Here is a 21,142-nt window from a genome sequence, read left to right as displayed (position 1 = left end):
ATCACTGCTGTATAATAGAGCAGTAATTCTGTGCCAGGGACTGTTTTCTATTTTATTTTAAAGGGTTTATAAAACAGTGTATGTAATTGAGTGAGTAAACTGAACGTTTTCTGGAGCCCCTGAGGGCTGGAACTTCGTGGTGGTCCTGGGCCTAGGCCCTAACCCTTTTTTTTTTTTTCCTCTCTCTCTCTCTCTTTTTTTTTTTCCCCTCCCTTTCCCCTCCTTCCCCTCCTCCTTTACAACCCAGCGTTGCCACCAGCAGCAGCAACAGCAATCTGTCTGGGGCTAATTGAGCAAACAACAAGGAGATGCTTTCACATGGCTTTTAAAGGAATGCTCCGGCATCCCCTTTCTGCGAGCAGCTTGGCAGGAGGAACCTGCCACGACGGCTGGGGAGCGCTGGGTCCCCGGCCCGCTGGTGGGGTTGGTTTGTGCAGGGCTGCGCAGTCATTTCCTCCCCTCTGTTTATTTGCATTGCAATTTGGTTTTAGCCGAGCACCAAAAGCTGGGCTGCTCCTCGGCTCTCCGGTTCCCCTCGCCTTGTGCGTCTGTTTTAAGGGGCTAGCGTACAGTATGTGTAAACAAATGTCTTCCCAGGCAGGAACGCGCACCCAGCGAGTGACAGCGCGCTGATTTACGTGCAGCAGAGGCTCTGTGGACGCTCGGTTCAAGCACCCAGGCTGACTTCAGGCCGGGCTGCGTCAGCAAGTTGAAGCAGAGTGCTAATCAGGAGGTTGAATGTGTTGATCAGCTCTGGGTTTGCTTAACACCAGATGCTCCCAATCTGAGAAGATCTAGCTGAACATGATTTAAGGTTGCAGAGTCCAACTCTAAGGCTTTCTGAAAGTCCTTTCTTTAATCCTGCTTCTTTCTCTGTGGACTGAATGCATCTGTAACCCTGCCAGTGTCAGATAAAAGGCAGCCTGGTAAGAAATCCCTAATGGGGAGCTGGGGAAGGAGAAGGGAGCTGAACAGCTAAGCATGTGAGATACTTTTCCCTCCTCCCCCAGAGTTTCAGGCAGAGTTTCTGCATGAACTGAGCTTGCTGGTACCAGCCAGAGCCACTGGCAACTGGCAGCTATGGCTGATAATGAAACGCTATCCACAGCTCAGTTCCCTGGCACAGGCAATGGAGTCTGAGTTCCCTTCCCTCCACAAGGAGGGCTTTGGGAAGGGAAGAGGGAAGCAGGGTGAATCCTTATCGGCCTATCACATCCCCTCAGGGTGCGGAATCGGGCTTTGTTTCTAGCAAAACCATTCCCTTTATCACTTAAAAACTTTCTTGCAGATTTGAGGCAGGCACATTCATGTGTTTTCTTTTAGCCTCTACAAGGAGACATGAATGAGTGTGGTGATTTCATGCCTCAGCCTCTGAGGTAGCAGTGACATACAGGGCAGGCCATGTGTGCTCGCTTTGGGGAATCTGCCCCACACAAATCATAGAGGAAACAGAACAGGCAGAAGGATGGGAGATGAGGGAATGTGTCCTCTCATTTCCTATGTGTCTTTAGCTACTTAAACTCCCTAAACTCACTGCTGCCTCAGTTTCCACTCCCTTAAAGTGGGAATGCTCTTGACTCACCCACTCTGGAGAAGCATTTTGGACTGCTCAGGTGCAAAATGAAAGACATTGTAAGGCAGCTGCAAGCATGTCAGTGCAAAATACAAATAGCTGGTACCACCTCTGCAACAAAGTATGTGACAGGACCCATCCCAGCTCTGCACGTTTAGGACAGTGCAGGATGCTGTCTGAAATGAAGCAAGGCGTTCCTTATTAAAAAGTATTGCTACAGATAACCTATATATAGAACCACAAATTGACATGGCTCTTTATAAGCCTGGATGAAGGCATGTTTTATCTGCAGAGGCATAACGTAATTACGCTCACTGGATGGTAGCCAGGGTCTTATTCACATCACAGAAATCAACATGATAGGTAGTCTGCTTGGAGGAGGTTCAGGAATGGAGTCACAGGAGTTGCTACAGGGCCTGTTTGAGATATATTGGGAAAGTTGTTGGGGTTTAGGAATGTTATATCAAGAAGTGCTGCAGGTTGGATTTGAGGTACCTGGCAAAGCTGTGTGGGGTCCAAGACAGGAGGAGAGAGGCGCTGAAGGCTGGACTTGGGGCTATTGGCAGAGCTGTGCTAGAGAGATTGTGTGGTGCTACCTACATCATGCTTGCACCTGGCACTTGTACAGTCAGCCCCTCATTTTCTTGAGCACTGTATCCACCTCTGCTCATCCTACCCAAAGTGCTGGAGACTGGGCTCCACATTCCAGCTTTGAGCTCCAAGATGTTAGCATGAGGCTCCAGAGTTAATGATCAGTTGTCACTAAATACCCTAAGCAAAGAACTACATGACTCAATTTGGTGCTGAATGTGAGAAGCAGCTCCTTGTTCTCCATATTTTTGCCCTCAGGAACGGCCCCTGAAAGGCAGCATTGTGGATGACCCAACTCTATCCTCCAGGCTGAGGAGACAGCAGGATCCATGTGATCATGGGAAAATTGGTTGTAGTGGGAAATTATCTTGCCACTGTCCAAAACTTACTGAATTATATAGAGCAGGTTTTGATCAAACCTTTTCTGGAGCAATGGTTTGCATGATGCACAGGGAATGTCTTGAATTCTAAACCAAGAGAAGCATCATATTGACCTGGCCAGTTTGGGCACTGCCAGGAATTTAATTTAGCCAAAGGTGGTATGTTTGTTGTTTTGAAGCAGTCTTGCAAAATCCACTTCCCTGAGGGAAGGAGTTTTAGGTGGGTAAATAAAACCCAGCTTGTTATTTCCATCATCCACCTCCACTGCTGTGTAAGGTGTGGGAGACAACACAGCCTCCATCAGTGTATCCCAACACCTCACCTCCCAGGCCTTTATCCCAGGCTTCAGAGCCAATTGTTATTCCTAATGGGCAGCAGGGGAGATGAAGAGCCTAAGGGCATGGGTCAAACCAACTGAGATCCACCTGAATAGGTGTCCAGCTCCCGGGGAGCAATTTGGATTCACCACCTCCTGCCATGGTACCCCGAGGACACCCACTTTGAGCACACTGGCTTTTGTCACACTCTGAGGCCACACGCTCGGGTTTTTTAGGCACTGGGCTTTCAGTTGTGTGTTTTTATTATTTTGGCTTTAGATCCCTTATTTGCAGTCCTTCCCTGACAAGCTACTTTTGCATTTTAAAGGGAAGGCTCTTTCAGTACAGTGCATTAACAGTGCTGGAGCAGGGACTGGCACATTAATGTGTCCACTGGGGCTGTGCAGAGCTCCTGGGAACAGGCAAAGGAGTGACCTTGTAGAAGTTGCCCCTCCAACAATTTTTCTCCACAGAAGTCTGAGAAGAGCTGTCCACCACTACCCTCAGAGGTGGTAACAGTGCTCAGAGACCTAGCTTCACACAGATACTTTTGGAGAGGCTCCATCCAGAGCTCGATCCAAGAGGGAGAAGTTAGGTTTAAATTCTTTTTTTTTTTTTAAGTACCCTTTTCTTTAAGCTGAGTTGGGATTGCTGACAGGATCTCATGCTGCCTTGGTGATGGCTCCTGATACTGAGCAGCCCCTCTCCTCCCCACCCCTCCATGCCGCTTGAGGACACACAGCACTCTTTAGGGCTGGGGTGGATTACTGATCCTTAATTTCATGTCAGATCTCTGTGCTGGATGTCAGTGGTTCTTTGCCTCAACCTATGTGTGTACACCTGTCCTCAGCAGCTGTGACTTCCGTGGGCCCCTCTTGTTTAGCAGTGACACGTACGTGTGAAAAGTCTCATTAGAGAAACCTCCTGATGTTTAGTCAGTTGTTTAGGCTTTTGCCTGTGTGTGGGATGCTGTCAGAGGGATGTGCTGGAGTCCAAAGAAAGTCAGCAAATCCTTGTTTGAATTCCCCAAAATCTGCTTTTCCCATTTGTTTTAAAGTTGCAGATTGAAAAATGCAAGTTCTGAAACCCTGCTGCAAAACTCAACTCCTCTTCTTTTCCTCCCTCTCTCTCTCTCTTTTCAGCCAAACATGTTAATGAAGTCATTGTGGGCACCGAACAGCTGATGGAGATATAACCCAAGTAGGTTTTAAAGATGATTTTATGGAAGCCAGCAGCAGAACCAGATGTTCAAGCATCGTAAGATCATCCGTACAGATCAGTACTGGCAGGGTTTACCCTGTCATTGCTCCTTTCCTGTTCAGCTTTATATTTATGTCTTAATAAAGAAGTATTTACAGAGCAGCGCGTCCGTCAGCCCCTCCCCCCTCATTGGGATGCGCGCGGGTTTGTGCCGGGTAGTATCGGTCCCTGCACGCCCGGCGGACGCACTGTACTTTTCCAGCAGAAGGGAGAGCGGGGACCACACAGATTGTGCCCACTCCAAAGAATGACTTAGCCGCCCTCCCTGCAGTGTAAACCACGGCCCCGCGGTCCTGCGCCACCGTCCCCGAGCCTGGGAGAAACCGCTCGGGATGTTGCTTGTGCATCTCATCAACGCAGCGGGCGGGCAGCGAGACACAGCCGTAATGCGGGCTGCTCTCTGCAGCCCAGCTGCTTCGCCAGCCTCCTCCTCCTCCTCCTCTCTCTCTCTTGTGATGTTGCCCTATAGCACAGAAGTGTTTAAGCTGCGCCTCTTCTGTTCTGTAATGCAGCTGAGGAGTTTGGCACTCATTTCCATCAGGGCTGAGTTTGGTCCGTTACTTTGAAATCCTGCCCAGGAGGGGGCTGGAGGGCTGGTAGAGCGCAGAGGGGAAGCGGGGTGTAAGCAGTGGGTACCCTGCCTTATTTTGATGGGTCTTTCACTCGATCACCTAGAGGATCTGTGGATGACTATGCCTGCATCTGTGAGATGAGTCGAGCACACTGATGTGAAAGGCACAGCTTGTGGTCAGGGGTTGTGCCAGGATTGTGAAGCACCTGGATGGGATTGAAACTCCAGCTGTTCTTTAACAATTATAAATTGGACACAAGTTCCTACCTAAAAGTTGTTTATTAGAGTCTAGTAGGATTCAACAGGACATTTATCTGCTCCTGGCAGTTTGACATCCAGAGGTGCTTACAGCAGCTGGCTGGGATGGTATTTCATTAACCAAAGTGATATATTTAAAATGTGAGTTTCATGGGCACCAGTGTCCCCTGAGGAAAATTAACATTTCCTAGCTAATTTGACAGGAGAGGGATTATAATCCAGACATTCCCCAGCTTTTATAAGAGCAAAACTGCTCCTCTAAAGGGCCAGATTGGAATGGAAAGTATGGGTAAGGATGAGCTTCAAGGCCTTTGACAAGCTGCAGAAGGAAGAAATGTGCTGCACTTAAGCTCCAGCTTTGTGCTAGCAGTTTGGCTTTGCCTATGTGTGCAAACACGTTCCTAAGGTAGGAAGCCTTTTTCATCCAAGGGTGGCAGAGGCTTTGCAAAGGTTAATTAAAGAGTACTCCTGACTCTGTGTGCGGCAAGGGAGCGAGGCATCCATCTTGGGTGTGTGGAAACAGAAGCAGAGTGGAGCATAATTACCTGGCTTTGCATTTTACCAGAAAGCTGTGGCAAAGCTGAGAGGTCCACAGGGACTTTGACTCACAGTCCTTTTGCTTAAACACAAAGCCTCCTCCCTCTCTGTTTTTTTAGGAGAGGTCTTCTGCAGAGTCCACATGCCCTTACTTAACAGCTCCAGCTGTACCTCCTTGTGCCTTAATTATATGTTAAAGTCTCAGTCCTTTTGTTTAGCTAATTTAAGAAGAGGGTGGGGGGCTCTTTACTGTGTGGGTTAGAATTTAGCATTAATTTAGTGTTCTCTGACACTTGAAAACCTGGCCGGGATTTGAGGCGTTTTCTTTTCCTTTTTTGCCTTTTACGACCTGCAGGTGTTTGGGGTGAGATAAAAGTAGATCCCAAAGTGAGATTTCACAGCAGGAATTATCAAAGTGAAGATTCACTCTTGATGTAGTCTTCGTGTGTGGCAGTAATTATGAAAAATAATTCGGGATAATAGGGCCTTCAGGAATCCCAAGGCGAGCATTGGGAGGTTAACCCTTCCTCATCTAACCTGGTCTCCGTGCCGCTGTCATTATCAGGTGAGCAGGTGATGGGTTGAGTCAGGCAACTCTACAAACCAAGTAATAGACATTATGGGCTTCAAGAAAATCAGAGAGGCAGCTGAGGAAACGAAATTCTGTTCCCAGGTAGTTCTGGATGTGACTGCTTGGCCATACCTTTGTGAAGGTGGGGGCTGCTCACCAGCTTTGGGAACAGGTCACCTCTTAGATAATAGCAAGGAAGTCTTCTCACTTTGCTGCTCTGTCACACCCGGGTAGCTGAGCGTTACAGCCCCTACCCATCACGGCGCTGTCTGCACCAAGGCAGTGTTTCGTAAGGCAGTGTTGCTCCAGAAAGATGGAACTGCCCAGCTCTGTGGATGCTGGTGATTTCCTCAACACTTCCTTGGCAGAGGTACAGCTGGGGTTGATGTGAGAAGGTTCTTGATGTGGCATGTCACATGCTGCATCTGCACATGGTAAAACAAGGGCTTGCCATGATGCCCAGCAAGGTTCCCCTCTGGCAGCATCTCCAGCTCCTGGGGTTTTGCTGAGCAATGTCCTGCCAGCAGCTTCTAAAAGGCTTTTTTTGTGACTGAGGCAGCCAGTTGGCATGGGTGTGGAGCCCAGCATCAGTGTGTGCACACCTGTCCCATCTTCTTCCTGCAAGTCCTGCATCCCTAGTGCATCGTGACAGGCACACCTGAAGCTCTGCCTCTTGCCCTGACTCCTGTAAGAGGTGCACACCACCTGCAGCAGCTCTGCAGCAAGGTTCCATTTGCAAGACCTGGATCTGGGAAAAGTATTTGTTGGCTGGTTGCAGGTACCCAGAGCCGTAGTTCTCAGCCATTAGTGTTTGCTTTTGAGGATGACTGTTGTGTATTTTCAGGAAGCAGCAGCTCGCCTGATCCCTTCTGCAGTGAAGTCGAAGTGGATGGCTCCCATCTTCCTGGCAGCCTTGGAGCAGAGCCATGCAAGGGGGAGGCGAGCAGCCAGCCATTCCCAGGAGCAGTGTTCCTCCCACCCCAGTGGTGTGCAAAGGAACACAAAACCTTTACAGCAGGCTTTGATCTCACATTTGGGACACTTTTTTGGGTTGTGGGTATGAAGGGGAGAGGGATGCCAGGCTGAACAATCATATGGCCTCTAGTCTGCAGCCCTAGCAATAGGACTCTCCTGAACCTCTTGAAGCTGGGCATCACAAGGACTCACCAGGCTTTTATTGCTCTGTTCTCCAAGATTTATCATGTTGCCCCTGCTTACTTCCTTTCTGGCTTCTGCACAGCACTTTCCTTCTTCTGGCAGCCTGAAAGAGTGGTTTTCATCATGTGCTGCTCATCCTTTGGACTTTGCTGGTGGAACCTTCTTGTTCTGGGAGACCAGGATTTTCCTTATAAAACCCCGAAGGTCTGGGGAACATCAGTGTTTTCAGGAGGTGTCTTGCTCCCTCCACACTGGCCCAGATCTGCAGCAAGGGACAATGGCTGCTCTGGTCCCTAACCTGGTGTTTTGCTAGGGGCAAAGTTATACATCAAGTCCCAGGTGGGGCTCACAGAGGAATTGCCAACGACAGTGTGATGACCAGACATGCACAGTGCATGGCATAACCCTCTCCCCAGGTACCACTGGCCCTGGGGCACCACAGTGGCCTCCTGTCACGCACAGCCACTCCTGTGGCCTTTGGTTGCCTGTTCTAAAGGAGCGAAGATTGCAGCAGGCAATTAAGGCTGGCTCCTGGGCATTGCAGGCTGCCCACCATGGCACATTCCAGGCCCTTCAGTGCCATGGGAGGCACACAGGGCCTGGGGCCCTTCTCACTGGGCAACCTGCAAGGTTAGTTCAGGGACAATGAGGTTCCCTCGCTGGGGTCCAGCACCCAGCAAACCCCCTGAGCCACCCCCTGCAGCAGCCAGCCCACAGAGACTCGCTCTCAGCAGGGTGGCTGATTTCTGGATCCTGTTGGTTTTCACTCCATCTCCAGGGAGCCAAGGTCCACAGCCGCGCCTGTGTCTCCCAGACGGGCCGGCAGACGAGAACTTCCTTCCAGGCCCTATAGACAGACATTTTATATACGTTGAAATACGTGTGTGTATAAATACGGAAAGCAAGAGCTTGGGAGAGCTCGAGTCTAAATAAACTTGTATGTTTAAGGCTTTTAAAATGCTAATGCTGAATTTCAGGGGATGGAGGGACACAAGGGGATTGTTGGACTGAGCACCAAGACAGCTGATGAGCTTGGATTGGTGCCTTTACAATTCAGGGGAAAATGGGATAGTTTGGGAAGGAAAAAGGGATTTTCTTGTTTTTGTTTTTAGAGGGAAATAAAAGAAGCTGCCTTCTTATTTGCCTCCCTCCCCCAGCGCCAGAGCAGCGAGTGACTGGTGTTGTATGCATAAGCTATTCCTTTGTGCAACATCTAAATGGTTAATTGTGTTTGAGGAAGATGTACGGGCGAATGGAGGGACCACCCAGCAAGAGACAGACAAGAAAGAGCGATCTCTGAAATGTTTAACCAGAGAGAGAGCAAAGTTGTTTAAAAATATTTAATTTACAACATTCCACACTGCTGATTATAAATTGGCCGTCCAAAAACACTGCTGCGTGCGGGGAGGGATCCAGGCAGCATGAAACAAATTCTTGTGATTGTTTTTCCTATCTTCCTCCCTCCTTCCCTTGGGGAGTTTAACCCCATGGCGGGATGTGAGTTGCCCCAGGCAAGGGAAGGCATGACCGCTGTCCCCAGGGACCACGGGCTTCCATCCTGGTGCTAACACCTGCACTCAGGGCCGGGGCACAGCCGTCTGCCAGTGCTGGGAGAGCTGGAAGGGACTGTGGGGACCAACCAGCAATGCTGGCAGCAGTGACGGGCACAGATGAGATGGCCGACAGGTAAAGGTCCTGCAGCCCATTCCCTCAGATCTTTACCCCAGCACTGAGATTCCTGTAAACCATCTGGATGTGGTCCTGGGCAAGGAAAGACAGGAATCCCCCAGTGATGGACTGGGAGACTCAGGGAACTAAACCAGCCCGTGCTGCACTGCCCATGAAAGGTCTTTCACCACTGTAATGGTGCCCATTCTTCAGGGCAGTGGTGCTTAGTTGCATTGCCCAGCCAGTGGCACTGGGAAGGAGCTGAGGCCTGGGCCCTGACAGGGTCACTTAGCAAAAGCAGCATCTCCCCCCACTCAGGCTTTCTGCAGAGGGTGATTGGTGCCGGATGCTGGGAAGAAGGGATTTGGCCACGCTCTGCTCATGGCTGCTGCTGATCCGCTGCTGGCTTCGAAGCACAGAGCTGCTCTGACTCTGCTTCCCCTGCCCAAGGGACTGTTCTGCAAGGAGGTACAGTTCCCTCTGGGTGGTGGCCAGGCTATATTGCTCATCATGTGAGGGTGGCTCCTGCTCCCACCAGGACATCCTGTCTCACCTCCATAGCCCTCGTTCCCCCCATGGTCTGGGAGAGGAGGTTACTAGGAATCCCTGTCGCACTGTCCCTGGGAAACCAGGCAGGTGAAGGATGCATGTGGTGGAGCTCAGCCCCCTCTTTCCCAGCTGGCACCAACCCTACTAGTGTCCACCTGCACAGACATTGTCTGAGAGGCTGGAGAGCCACCATGCCCAAAGGGTATCAGGGATGGGGGGAGATGCACAGTCCCCCAGTCAATGACCCCACACTGCAGAGGGGATTTGAGCAGAGCTGAGCAGAGGGATGAGAGGGATGCAAGAGGAGCCAGGATCCTGGAAGCAGAGGCTACCTCTGCTGCACATCCCTCCTTGGCATCTCCTTGCAGATCCTGCTATGGAGAGTGACAGCCCAGGTGCTTTCACACCCCTGCTGCCCCAGAACACCAGCCATACATCCAGCCCCCCAGGAGCCCCGGGGAGCCCTGGCCACCGGGGAGGACAGGGTCTCGCCTGGTGCTGCCAGCTCTTCAGGCAAAAAGGGGGCACAAAGAGGGCTGCAGGTCTCTTCACTGGGACTTCCTCAAGTTTCCTAACCCTTAATAAGCCAGAAAGCCTCCCGGCCACCTGGGCACTTCCTGGTGTGCAGCAAAGGCCTGTGACAGTCCGAGGAGACGGGGTGGGTTTGGCTGCGTGCCCCGGTGGCGAGCTCGACTCTCGGTGGCTGAACCACTCCGAGCCCTGCCAGCCCCAGCCGGTGCCGGGAGTGAGAGCAGAGACAAAAGAGCTTGTGTCCGCCTGCCAGCAGCCGGCCCCGCCGAGCGGCCGCCCGCCCAATTAAACCGTGCCCGCTTCCCATGCGGCAGGGGCGCCCAGCAGGCTCGCTGACCCCCTCCCACTGCCCACCAGTCCAGGGGGACCCCCATCCTGTGGGGCCTCCTCGCAGGCGCCAGCACTTTGGCAGCACTTGCCGGGCACGCATACACTCTCTCAGTCCCCCACCAAGGGCATCTCCAGCGGCTCATGCTGTGGATGGGTCACCTCATCCCCGAGTATCTCCATTTCCCCCAATTTCCTTGCATTCTGGGGCTCGCAGCACCCAGCAGCACAGGCAGCAGGGTGCTGAGCATCTCTCCCTGCTGCCCTTAAGGACCTGGTCAGGATGAGACCTGGCAGCAGCAGCCGTCACCACGGCGGGAGCATCCGCACGCCCCGTCCTGACCCGCAAGGCTGGTGTCACATCCACTTAGCTGGCTCCGAAAATCCCTCGCCCTGACACCTTGTTAAATACCCACCAGGGGTCACAGTTCCTAGGTTTCTTTTTCCTGCTTTTCCTTTACCCCGCTGAGACGTTTCGGTTGGCAGGAGCTCCCCCCAGCTATTAGGTATCTTTCGGGGAACAAGAAACCTAGATCACTTACAAATTAATTTGGAGTTAAACCTACAGAAAATGAGAAACATGCTGCTTTGCAGGAGAGAGCGCTTGGCCAGCGATCAAGAAAAATACATCCAAACCGCCCGATGCTGCGTGCTCGGTGGCGGCCGGGGATAGAGGGCTGCATGCTCAAGGTAGCCATCAGCTGCGATTGGACACGTTTTAATGGGGCTGCAGCCTTCCCTCCCAATTAAAACCACAGCAAACAAACAGCAGAGGGAACCTGCTCCCTGGTGTGCAAAGGGACGTGCAATAGGACGTGGGGAAGGGCAGGGGTGCAGAGGGAGGAAGCATGAGGAGCAGCACCACGGCATGGAGATCCGCCCGCCCCAGTGCCTGAGGATGAGGGCCAGCCACGGGCACCACATGTCCCATGATGTACGGACACCTTGTTACCAACATTTGCCCACCTCCATGTCCCCAGGGCCACAGCAGCTTATCCCAGCACTGGTCCCCAAGGGGCAACACCACGTCCCCTCTCTCCCATGGCGCCTTGTTGGCTGGAGGGGCCATATCATAGCCAGCCTGGCCAACAAGGCACCGTGGGGCAGGGGGAGGGGCGGAGGACCCCAAGCCCACCGGCAGGCAGGTGGGTGAGTGGGTGGAGGTGGGTGTGAGCAGCACACCGCGCCAGGTGCTCCTGAAGGGCCGCAGGAGTGGAGCTGGCCCTCACTGCGCATTGTGTCTGCGGTGCGAGCGGCTGTGCCGGGAGGGGGCCGCGCGTTGGAGGCCGGGGCGGCGGAAGAGCAGTGATAAGATAAAAGGTCTGCTTTCCCATGCCGAGGAGCCGGGGCGGGGGGGGCGCGGGGCGAGTGCCGAGGCCACCCAGGTTTCAAGCGCTCGGCCTCGGCGCCTGACCTCGGCACATTCAGAGAGCACTTCCTAAATTTGTCTCCTGTGTTCCTGACTCACAAGCAATTTCCTCACCCATAAAACGGCATCGGCATGAAAGGACTGGCCGGGACACCAATTACTTGTCACCATTTTACCACCCCGCTGCTCACTGGTTCGCAGCCCCTGGCAATGCCTGGCCAGGATCTGCCCCCTCCCCGTGGAGCCCCTCTGCCCTGTGCCCACATGGGGCAGTTGGGGTCCCCTGTGCTGTGAGGAAGGTACTGTGGGGTAAAGGGATCCCCAGCGCCCAGCACTTGATGATGCCCCCAGGCAGAACCACCCGATGTTTCTGGTGCTCCTGGGTATCCTCCAGGCATCTCACAGCCCAGCCTGCACAGCCTGCAACTGGGGAGACAGTGATCATCCCCAGTTCTCTTGGTGCCACACTGATCTTGTCCCTGTGCTGACATTGTTGTCGTGTTATTAAAGATGCTTCTAGGGGAGGGCTCCTAGGGCTGTAGGGGAGGGAGCAAGGCTCCATCATTTCCACTGATAGTGGCAGACTGAGGCATGTGGACCCATGTTGGCACAGGGCATTGCTATCCAGTAGCCGCCATGCCCTGCCTTGTCCCCACTCCCTGTACTTCCGTGCCACCTTATCTGTCTGTCACCAGTGCTCAGTGCCCCCAGTGCTGGCACGTTCCCAGCTGCTCCCAAGTGCAAAGGGCACAAGCTGGTGCAGAGGGGCAGGGAGCTGTGGGTGTCTCAGCAGGGTCTGAGCACAGCCAGGAAGGCTGGGAAGCCCCCGTCTACCTCCCGGGAGCAGACTGTGCAGCTCTGGCTGCAGCCCAACCTTCCCCAGCAGCAACTGCCCACCCTTCCTGCAGCAAATTGCTCCCGGCTTCAGGCCGGCAGCGGGTGAGGTTTGCCCAGGGCCCAGCAAGCGCCACGGTGGCTGCTAAACGGGTTTTATGGTGGGATTTAGGGACTTTTCTGCCGGGTAATTGATTTGCCCAGGCAGTAAAAGATCAAGGCAGGGGCTCAGACGGTGGCTCCCAGCATCTGCCCACCAAGCAGGCCAGGGCACAGGCAGCTTAGGGCATGGCCAGGGCCAGCGGTCCCCAATGCCATGATGTGCAATGTGGGGTGACGCAGCCCAGAAAGCAATGGGGTGAGCAGTGCAGTTCTGTCCAGGAGCCCCCCTTGCAGCACCCCCCCTTCCCTTGCATCCTCGCATCCCCCTCCCCAACCCCACCACAAAACAGCCCCCAAAGGAGACAAAAGGGGCTGTTTGGGGACCTGCCACCTGCTAGTCCCCATCCTACAATACCACAGTAAAGAGGCACCAAACAAAGGCCTTAAAATCCTAAAGGGGCCCATTCATTAGGGTGACAAAGGGGGAAAGAACTACATTATCATAATTAATCCCGGTGCTGGCGGTGGGTGGCAGGGCCCTCTGTCTTCCAAGGTGGTGTGGGGACGGCCGGTGTCACCACATCCACACGCTATTGTGCACTGTGGCCTTGCGGGGCTTAGGCGGGTTTTAAGCTCTGTAAACACTTCAGGACCCCCCCACGGCTGCTGGGGATGCTGTCCTCCCCCTGGCCTCCTCCCCAGCCCTGCCTGTGTGTCTGCTTGATCTAGAATCCCCCCAAAACCCTAGGGCTGGGGTGGCTCTGTCAGCCATGCCCCCCTCAGTGTACCTGCCCCCAGGAGCCCCAGGTCCTGCTGGTGGTGCTGTCATGGGGGTCTTGCTGGCCACATCCCCTGGGTCGTGTTCCACACAGAATTACCCAAGGTGGGATGTGGTGGGAACCCCTCTGCTCCCTTCCTGGGGCTTTCCCTGACCTTAGAGATGGGGCCTTACCCCTTCCCTGCTATCTCAGCCCGATGTGGGTGAACCAGGTGGCCTCTCATTTGAGGACTGGCCTTTCTTCTTAAGCTTCAGCCTTCTGCTGTTGTGGAGTCACAGAGAAACTGAGGCACAGTGCAGCACACAGAGGTGTGTGGAGGCTTGAAGGGAATCAGCCATTTCTAATCCCCTCGGATGGATGCTGTCTCCCTTCCCGATCCCTTTGGACGGATCATCCCTTTAGGACACAGAATCCCTTGGGGCACACCCACTGCTGGCCGAGAGAAGCAGTGGGGCAGGGGACACCCTGACGCTGTCTGTCCATTCAGAGGGCACTCCCTGCACCCCCATCTTTCCAGCCACTGCAATGGGTGTTGCACAGCTTCGGGGTCCCTGGGAGCCTGTGCCCGGCTTGGGGCCGCAGCCGGGCGGGCTGTGCCGGTGCTTGCGAGAGCACCATCTGGTTTCCAACTAACAAACGCCCGGCGCTGGCTCCCGGCAGAGTAGTTGCTGCTGCGGTGGAGGCTGTTTACAGCGTGCCGAGGCTCTGGCATGTCTCTGCCAAGTCCCCTCTGCTTTCCCTCCCCTTGGGCGCAGGGCTCTGGGTCTGCATGGCGGCCGTGCAAAACTCGGCTCCACACCCCAGCCCCTGCCCATCCTCCGCTTGCCCGGAGGATGCCGCTGCCCGCCGAGGCTGTTGTCCCAGGCTGCCTGTCCCCAGGGAGTGCCCGCTGCGGCGTGGCTCCTGCCCGCGGGGATTTTCCCATTCCCTTTGCTCGACGGGGTGGGAAGAGCGGCAGAAGTACAGGGGACAGGGTGGACTCCTTGGCCACGCCATCCGCTCTCCGAGTGTGTGGGTGCGGTGCCCTGCACTCCCCAGCTCCCACCGCATCCTGCCAGCTCACCCTGGCATCTCCCTGCTGTGGGGGAAAGGGGCGAGGGTGGGCAAAACCCCTGAGTGGCCCCGGTGAAAGGACGAAGCCCTGGGCTCCTGCCCTGCACCCACGGCTCTCGCAGCCACTGGTACTCAGGGTGGGGGCTGCACGGAGCCATTTGCCTTTAATTGAATTTATTTGTTACAACCCCAAACAATGTAAAGCAGGCTTCTCCCAGGCTCCAGCTGCCTGCCTGCCCATTAAAATACCATCTAGAACAGCAAATCCCCCCTCCCGCCTTGATATAAAACAGCCGGTCAGCAAGAAGCAGCCGGCGAAGTCTCCCTGTGCACAAGCCAATCCTCCACTCCCTGTCCTGCTCCCCCGAGGCTGGTGGCCCTCAGGACTCCAGGTCCCCTCCTGGATGGCTACAGGGGAAATAACGTGCTTGCAGGGAGACTGAAAGCCCCCAGCTCAGAGCAGCCCACTGCTCGGGAGTCCATTGCTGCAGCATCAGGGCAGAAGTAGGCAGATCCCCCACCCTGCCCACAGGGATTTTCCAGTTGGGTTTTCAATCCCTATTGGCTTGGCAAGGTCTGGCTCTGTCACTGGGATTGCCACCTCTCCGTCAAAGCTCGGGATTCTCAAACCAGCCACCTTCCTGCCGAGCCCTGAACCCTGCCAGGTGCCACTGGGGTGACCCGGGTCCTGGGGATGTAGCTGGTCCATGGGGACCACCGCAGCAGTGGGTGGATAGTGGGACAAGGGTTCATGGCAGAGAGTAGGCAGGGTACCAGGAATGATCGTGCCACAGCCAGTCCTGTTCAAGGTGTTCATATGCCACAGGAGCCCTGGGCTGATGTGGGTGAGCCAGGATGGGGCTGGGAAAGCCAGTCCTGCAGCACCAGGAGCACAGGTCCCAGGGATACCCTCGGTACCCCAGGATTGGGCAAATCCAGCTTGGCCCTGGGCCCTGGCATACACCAAGCAGGTCCCCACCGACCATCCTATTGACTTTTCCAAGGACATTGATGCCAGTTCCCCATCTGCATGACACCAGTGAGGCAACTCCAGGTGGAAACCAGTGGTGAGAGGTAGGAAGTAGATGGAGAACATGGGTCAGAGGAATCAGTGGTGGTGGAGAAGAGGATGACAACTTGGTTTTTCAAAATTAAGCTCATAAAAAGCAGCACTACCTGGCGGTGCTGTGGGTCCGCCGAGGAAGGGGAATGGTGGGACTGCTAATAGCCATCAGGCAGCAGAAGTGCTGAATAGCTGTTTCCCTTCTGTATTTTGGGGACATGCCAGATGCTACAGGCCCGTCACCGGACAAGAAGAAACCCTTTACGTGACGCCAAGGCCCAGGAGAGCTTGGCAGCAGTGTTTGAAGCTGGTGGGTGCTGTGGCTTGGGGGTGCAGAGGAGCTGCCTGAAGAACTCAGTTTATTTATTGGGGTCCCCCCCGATTTTGGTCTTTAAGAAGACACCAGGCTGAGCATCACCATCATTGCTCCAGGGTGCCAGGGTGGGAAGTGGGGATGGGGTTGCATGTAAGGGGATTTAACCCACAAACTATTGATGCCATTTACCCTCTGCTCCTGCCAGGATTTCTATGTCCCGCTGCCCTCCATCTCTAGGGTATTGGACTTGGATCCCCATGACAGGGGATGGGGTGGCTCTTTGGGCATGCTTTCTTCCTGCCTCCCACCATGACCCTGGAGAAGTATCTGGAACTCAGAGATGGCAAATGGCACTGAAAGTGGAGGGAACACCGTGTTTATGGGGAGGTGCACTGGGGGGAAGTGGTTTGGTTTGGGGAAAAGTCATTGAGGGGGCACCTGGTCCTCTGGGGGAGGACACCTGGACCTAGAAGGGGGCATGCCCATCCCTTGGGATGGGTATAAGTGAGATGCACAGCCTTCGGGAAAGGGGGCTATCTATCACTTGGGGTGGCTATCAGGCTGCTTCCCAACCTTTGAGAAGTGGACATAGCAAGATATCCACCACTTAGGAGGTTACGTGCAGGCACCTGGCCTTGGAAGGGATACCTGGCCCTTGGCATGGTTGTGGGGGGCACTGGCCATCACTGATGTGGGCTATGGGACGAATGGCTAGACCAAGGAGGGTGGCTATGGGGGGAAGCCCACCTCCAAGGAGAAGCTATGGGGTCACACCCTGTCCTTGGAATGCCCTTGGGAAGGATGTCCATTCCTTGCAGTTTGCTATCCTTGTAGGGTAGCTGTGGCAGAAGGATCTTTACTCCTGGAGGTGGCTATAAGAAGGATGCCCTGATTATAAGGTGCCCATCCTTGGGGGATACCTATGCAGGGGCTGCCAACTCTTCAGTGTGTGGTTACGGAGAATGCCCATCCCTGGGGGTGGCTTATGGGGGAATGTCCTTCATATGGGGTTTGCTACAAGGGATGCCCATCCCTTCGAGTTGAGGGGGGAGGGGGAAGAAAGGCAAGGTGGGGGTGCACACCACCGTGGGACAGTGAACCAGCGGGGGGGGGGGGGGGGGGGGGGGAGGCAGTATCTGTTGGGGCTGCTGTTCCCGCAGGCCGGGAGTCCTGGGGTGCCGTTGCCCGCGGGTGGGGCTGGCTGGGCAGGGCAACCCCCAGTGCCGCCGCCGCACTCCCCCCCGCGGCGGGGCCGGGCCGGGCCACGCAGGACGGGGGGTGGGAGGGTGAGGGGGGTGGAGGGGGGGGTGCCGCCGTGTGTGGCCGCCGGCGGCGGGCGCGCCGTTGCCTAGCAGCCGCGATGGGCGCTGCCGCAGCAGCGGCGGCCAATGGGAGCGGCGGCGGCGGCGCGGCCCCGGCGCCCCCCGCCCCCGCCTCCCCTTTAGAGGCGCGGCGGGCGGCCGGCGGCACACAGCCTTCCGCACCGGCTCCGGCATCGCGCTGCACCGCCACCGGCCCCGCCACCGGTACCGGCACCGCCCGCACCGCGCGCATGGGGGCCGCCGCGCTCGGCCCCACATAACGGGGGGTAGCCCAGCCCCGCCAGTCCCCCCGCCATGCCGGCCGAGCCCTCCCGCTCCGCGCCGCAGCCGCCGCCGCAGCTCCGCGCCGCCCGCCGCAAGCCGCTGCCCGAGGTAAGAAACGAGCATCGCCCGCTGCCGCGGGGAAGCTCCGGGCTGGGGATGGGGGGGAGGGGGTTCGAAGAGCGCGGAGGGATGGCGGAATAGTCCGGGGCCCGTGTGAATTACCCTGATGTCTCCCAGCTCAAAGACCCGCTCTCTTCCTCGACATCGCGGGTGTTGGAGGGCTCCCAACCTAGCAGCCCGTGGAGCGTGGCCGCAGCGGCATGTCCTTTCCCTGGGCAGGGTCTCCCCTTTTCTGCTCCCGGGCTGATCCTTTCCTTCTCCCTAGGGCAGGGCCGTGGGCCAAAGGGCCCCGCTGTGGCTGCGGGCCCGCTTTCAGGCGCTTCTCTTCGCCCTGGGCTGCCGGATCCAGCGGCACTGCGGGAAGGTGCTCTTCGTGGGGCTGCTGGTGTTCGGGGCACTGGCCGTGGGACTGCGGGTGGCCTCCATCGAGACCGACATCGAGCATCTCTGGGTGGAAGGTAAGTGCGGCCCCACGGGTTCATCCACCCGTGGGAACGGTCCTGCTCCCGGTCGCGGCTTTGTGTACCCCCCTCGGGGGTGGGGGCACAGAGGCGCGGGGCCGGCCGGAGGCAGGTGACAGCGCGGGAGGAGGAGGTGGATGGCGCCGGGGTTCCTGCGTGCGGGGCCGCGAATGCTGGGGAGCGGAGGTCCCGTCTGCGCGGGTGCGTGGTGCTGACTCGCAAAGGGACTCCACGCGTGTCCCGGCACGGCCCCCAAGCCAAGTTGCGGTCGCGTTCCCGCAGGAGTGGATGCGTGCGGTTTGGATAGTGTTTCGGGTTGGCTGAACCCGTATGTGTTCTCCCACGCGTGGGGATCCCCTTCCCGCGGCGCCACTCCCCGCCGCCAGGCCCTTTCCTCGCTGGAGGAGCCCCCGGGGCCGGTCGCAGCCCCGTACCCCAGCTGAGGACCCTTGCCTGGAGGGGACAGAGGAGCGGGCAGTGTCAGGCTGGAGCAAATCTTCGTTTCCGAGTGGAAGCGGCTGATCCCCCTCCTTTGTTATTAATAACTCCATCGTGAATTTTTTTTTCTCCCCTCCTGCAGCTCCGCTTCCTTGGTGTTGGGATTTGTTTTCCCTGTGCCTCACTCCTCCTGCTTTGGGGATCTCGGGGAGGGGGAGGGGGCAGCACCCTGCATCGCACCCCACACTCCCTGCCATGCCCTGGCCGGGTGGGGGGTTCTCCTAGCCTGGGGTCCCCGGCGGGGTGCTGTGCAGGGGCAGATGTTGCTCAGCGGAGGGGTGTCAGCCATCTTTGTGCGGGAGCGCTGCCTCCTCCCCCACGCCCCGCTCCCTGTGTGGTCCTCAGCTACTCTTGGATTTGGTTCAACAATAGAAGCAACTTTGCTCTCCCACCCCCTTTTTTTTTTTTTTTTTTTTTCCTATTAAAAAAAAAAAAAAAGAAGGCCCTGTGCTCCCTCGCTGCTCTCACACAGATGCACGCACGCACCCCTGCCCAGGAATGCCTGCTTCTCCCACCTGCTCCCCACTCCTGAGGGGTGTTTGTCCCCCTCCAGATCTGGTCTCCATCACCCCTTTCCTCTGCAACACGTAGCAGAGAAATCCAGTGATACCTCCCGGTCCGGCCGGTGCCTGCTCGAGTAGGGACACTCTCCCTCCGTGGCTGCCTCGCTCCGGGTCGTGGCTCCGGCTCCGTCGGATTTTTGTCAGCGTTTCGTGCAACTGCGGCCGGAGCTGGGGAAGTGGCTGTGGTTGTTCCCGTTGGAGGGGAATGGGACTTGTGGAGAATGAGCAGGATGGGGAAGGGGGCCGAGCCTGGGGACGGCTGGAAGTGCCCAGAAACTTGGCTTTTCTTGCACACTCACTCTGTGCCCTGCTGCGCTTCCGTGCTCGCCTGGGTATGGCCAGGAGGAGCTGCGGCTGCTCGTGGGGGATCTTTCCCCCACACTGTGGTGTGGCTGTAACGTGGGTGCTGTATCTCTCATGGCTGAGGTATCTTCGGTGGTTTCAGGAATTGTTTGGGGGTTTTTTGTTTTGTTCTGTTTTACCCCACGGTGAAACACTGCTGACCTGCAGTTTCCTGCCCCTTTCCCAGGCAATGAGTGCACTGGGGTTTGCACACAGCCCCTGCTCTGGATCTGTACTGCCTGGGGTAGGGATGGTGTGCAGTACTAGGGTGCTGCTCAGGACTCCTCCTTGGCCTTCCTGGGACGTCTTTTCCTTCACGAGTGTGCAACTTGGGCAGACCACATACCTTGTTACTGAGTAGCATGGTCCCAGTGTGCTAGGGGAGTCGCAGATGCTGGCACTACCTGCAACTACCATGGACAATGTGGCTGAGGTGGCTTTAGTCCTGCACTCTGTGTGAGTCAGGATGTGGAGAGAAGGTTTACAGTGGCTCTTTTGGTATTGTGTATCAGCTGTGGGGATGCCTCCCCTCTCCATAACCATCTTTGGCTCCTTAACCTCTACACTGGTCTGTTTCTGCCTTTTTCTTGCAAGATCAAAGCATCCCTTGACATCCTCAGGTGCATCCAGTCCTCCCTGATCTTTAGATCCCACTCTGCTTGTGTGGGGTGTACATTACTGGGGGGGGGGGGGGGGGGGGGGGGGGAGGTCAGAACGGTCTGGGCTACCCCTGGGAGCAGGACAACATTTCCTAGACTGTGTGGTTAGATCCTGGGCACATGAAGCTGCCCTGGGATTTTTCTCATCCACTGCTTTCTCCTGTCCCTGGGTGTGTGGCAGGGTGGCTGATCTGTATGACCCTCTGCAGTGAGGGCTGTGCCAGGTTGAAGTGGTGCAGTTATTAACCCCGGGCTGGCTAAGCTTGTGCCCTGTCAGCCTGGCCCCAAAACTTTGGGACCTCCAGGGTACCAGGGCACCCCAGCTCCTCCCTTCCTTGAGTATGTGTGAGGAGGTATTCACAGGAGCATAGTCCATTCTGCCCCTGAGGTAGAGCTGTGGGTGTCTAAGGTATAGGGCATCTGTGCAGAAAGTCCCATCCTCATAGGCCAGTAGGTCCCAGCTCAGAGGCAGGGTGGTCGAAGGTTCCAGGAAGCCTCTGATAGCACTCTGGAGCAGGTCTGCAACCAATTACTTGCATTTGCCTATCCAGGTTGATGGATGTGGGTTGGTGATGCTCTGGCCAAAACCACTTTGCCCAGGTGGGGTCCAAATCCTGCAGGAATGGAGCATGACCCTGTGCTGAGCTGTCTCTTCTGTAGGCTGAGCTCAGCCCTCCAGGAACTGGAGATCTGATGGGCAAGGGAAGAAAGGGTGCTGCTTCCCATGGGGGCACTGTGCTGCTGTACCCTGCCCCCCCACCAGGGGAACACGGTAGGCAGCCCTGCTTTGGCCCCACAACTGGTGTCAGCCTTGGGGCCATGCTGATGGCAGCTCCTTTGATGGGTTCCCCTGAGCCTGGGCTGTGACCCTGGCCACCGTGGGAAAGTGCAGGGTTCCCTGTCCCAATTCAGGGAGTGTCCTCAGCCCTGTGGTGTGCCTGACCCATGTCCCTGTTTGGGAGATGGAAGGAGGCCATGTCACCCCATAAATTGGACTCAACTGTGGAAATGTTCAATTAGGCTCCTCCAAAGAAATTAGCCACTCAGAGGCTTTGAAATCCTGGCTAGTGGCGAGTGTTGAGTTACCTCTAGACACCTGGCAGCT

The 21,142-nt window shown here is 56.1% G+C and overlaps 2 protein-coding genes across 2 annotated transcripts in view; both read left to right on the top strand.

Annotated features, from left to right (window-relative positions):
• EIF2B3 (eukaryotic translation initiation factor 2B subunit gamma) overlaps positions 1-4,224 on the top strand; it is a 112,476-nt gene extending 108,252 nt beyond the window's left edge. Inside the window, exon 12 of the mRNA XM_068141593.1 lies at positions 4,005-4,224. Within this exon, the coding sequence (XP_067997694.1) occupies positions 4,005-4,057 (53 nt within the window). The 3' untranslated portion in view covers positions 4,058-4,224. The remainder of the gene's footprint in view (positions 1-4,004) is intronic.
• Positions 4,225-17,168: 12,944 nt separating this feature from the next.
• Positions 17,169-21,142, top strand: part of PTCH2 (patched 2) — a 21,877-nt gene continuing 17,903 nt past the window's right edge. Inside the window, 4 exon segments of the mRNA XM_068141585.1 lie at positions 17,169-17,238; positions 17,241-17,401; positions 17,404-17,502; positions 17,780-17,972. Coding sequence (XP_067997686.1) covers positions 17,169-17,238; positions 17,241-17,401; positions 17,404-17,502; positions 17,780-17,972 — 523 coding nt within the window.

This window comes from Melanerpes formicivorus, unplaced genomic scaffold, assembly GCF_026170545.1.
Source record: "Melanerpes formicivorus ecotype bairdi unplaced genomic scaffold, bMelFor1.0.p_v2 SCAF_7, whole genome shotgun sequence".
NCBI classification, from domain to species: Eukaryota; Metazoa; Chordata; class Aves; order Piciformes; family Picidae; genus Melanerpes; species Melanerpes formicivorus.
This window is presented reverse-complemented; position numbering and strand designations above follow the sequence as displayed.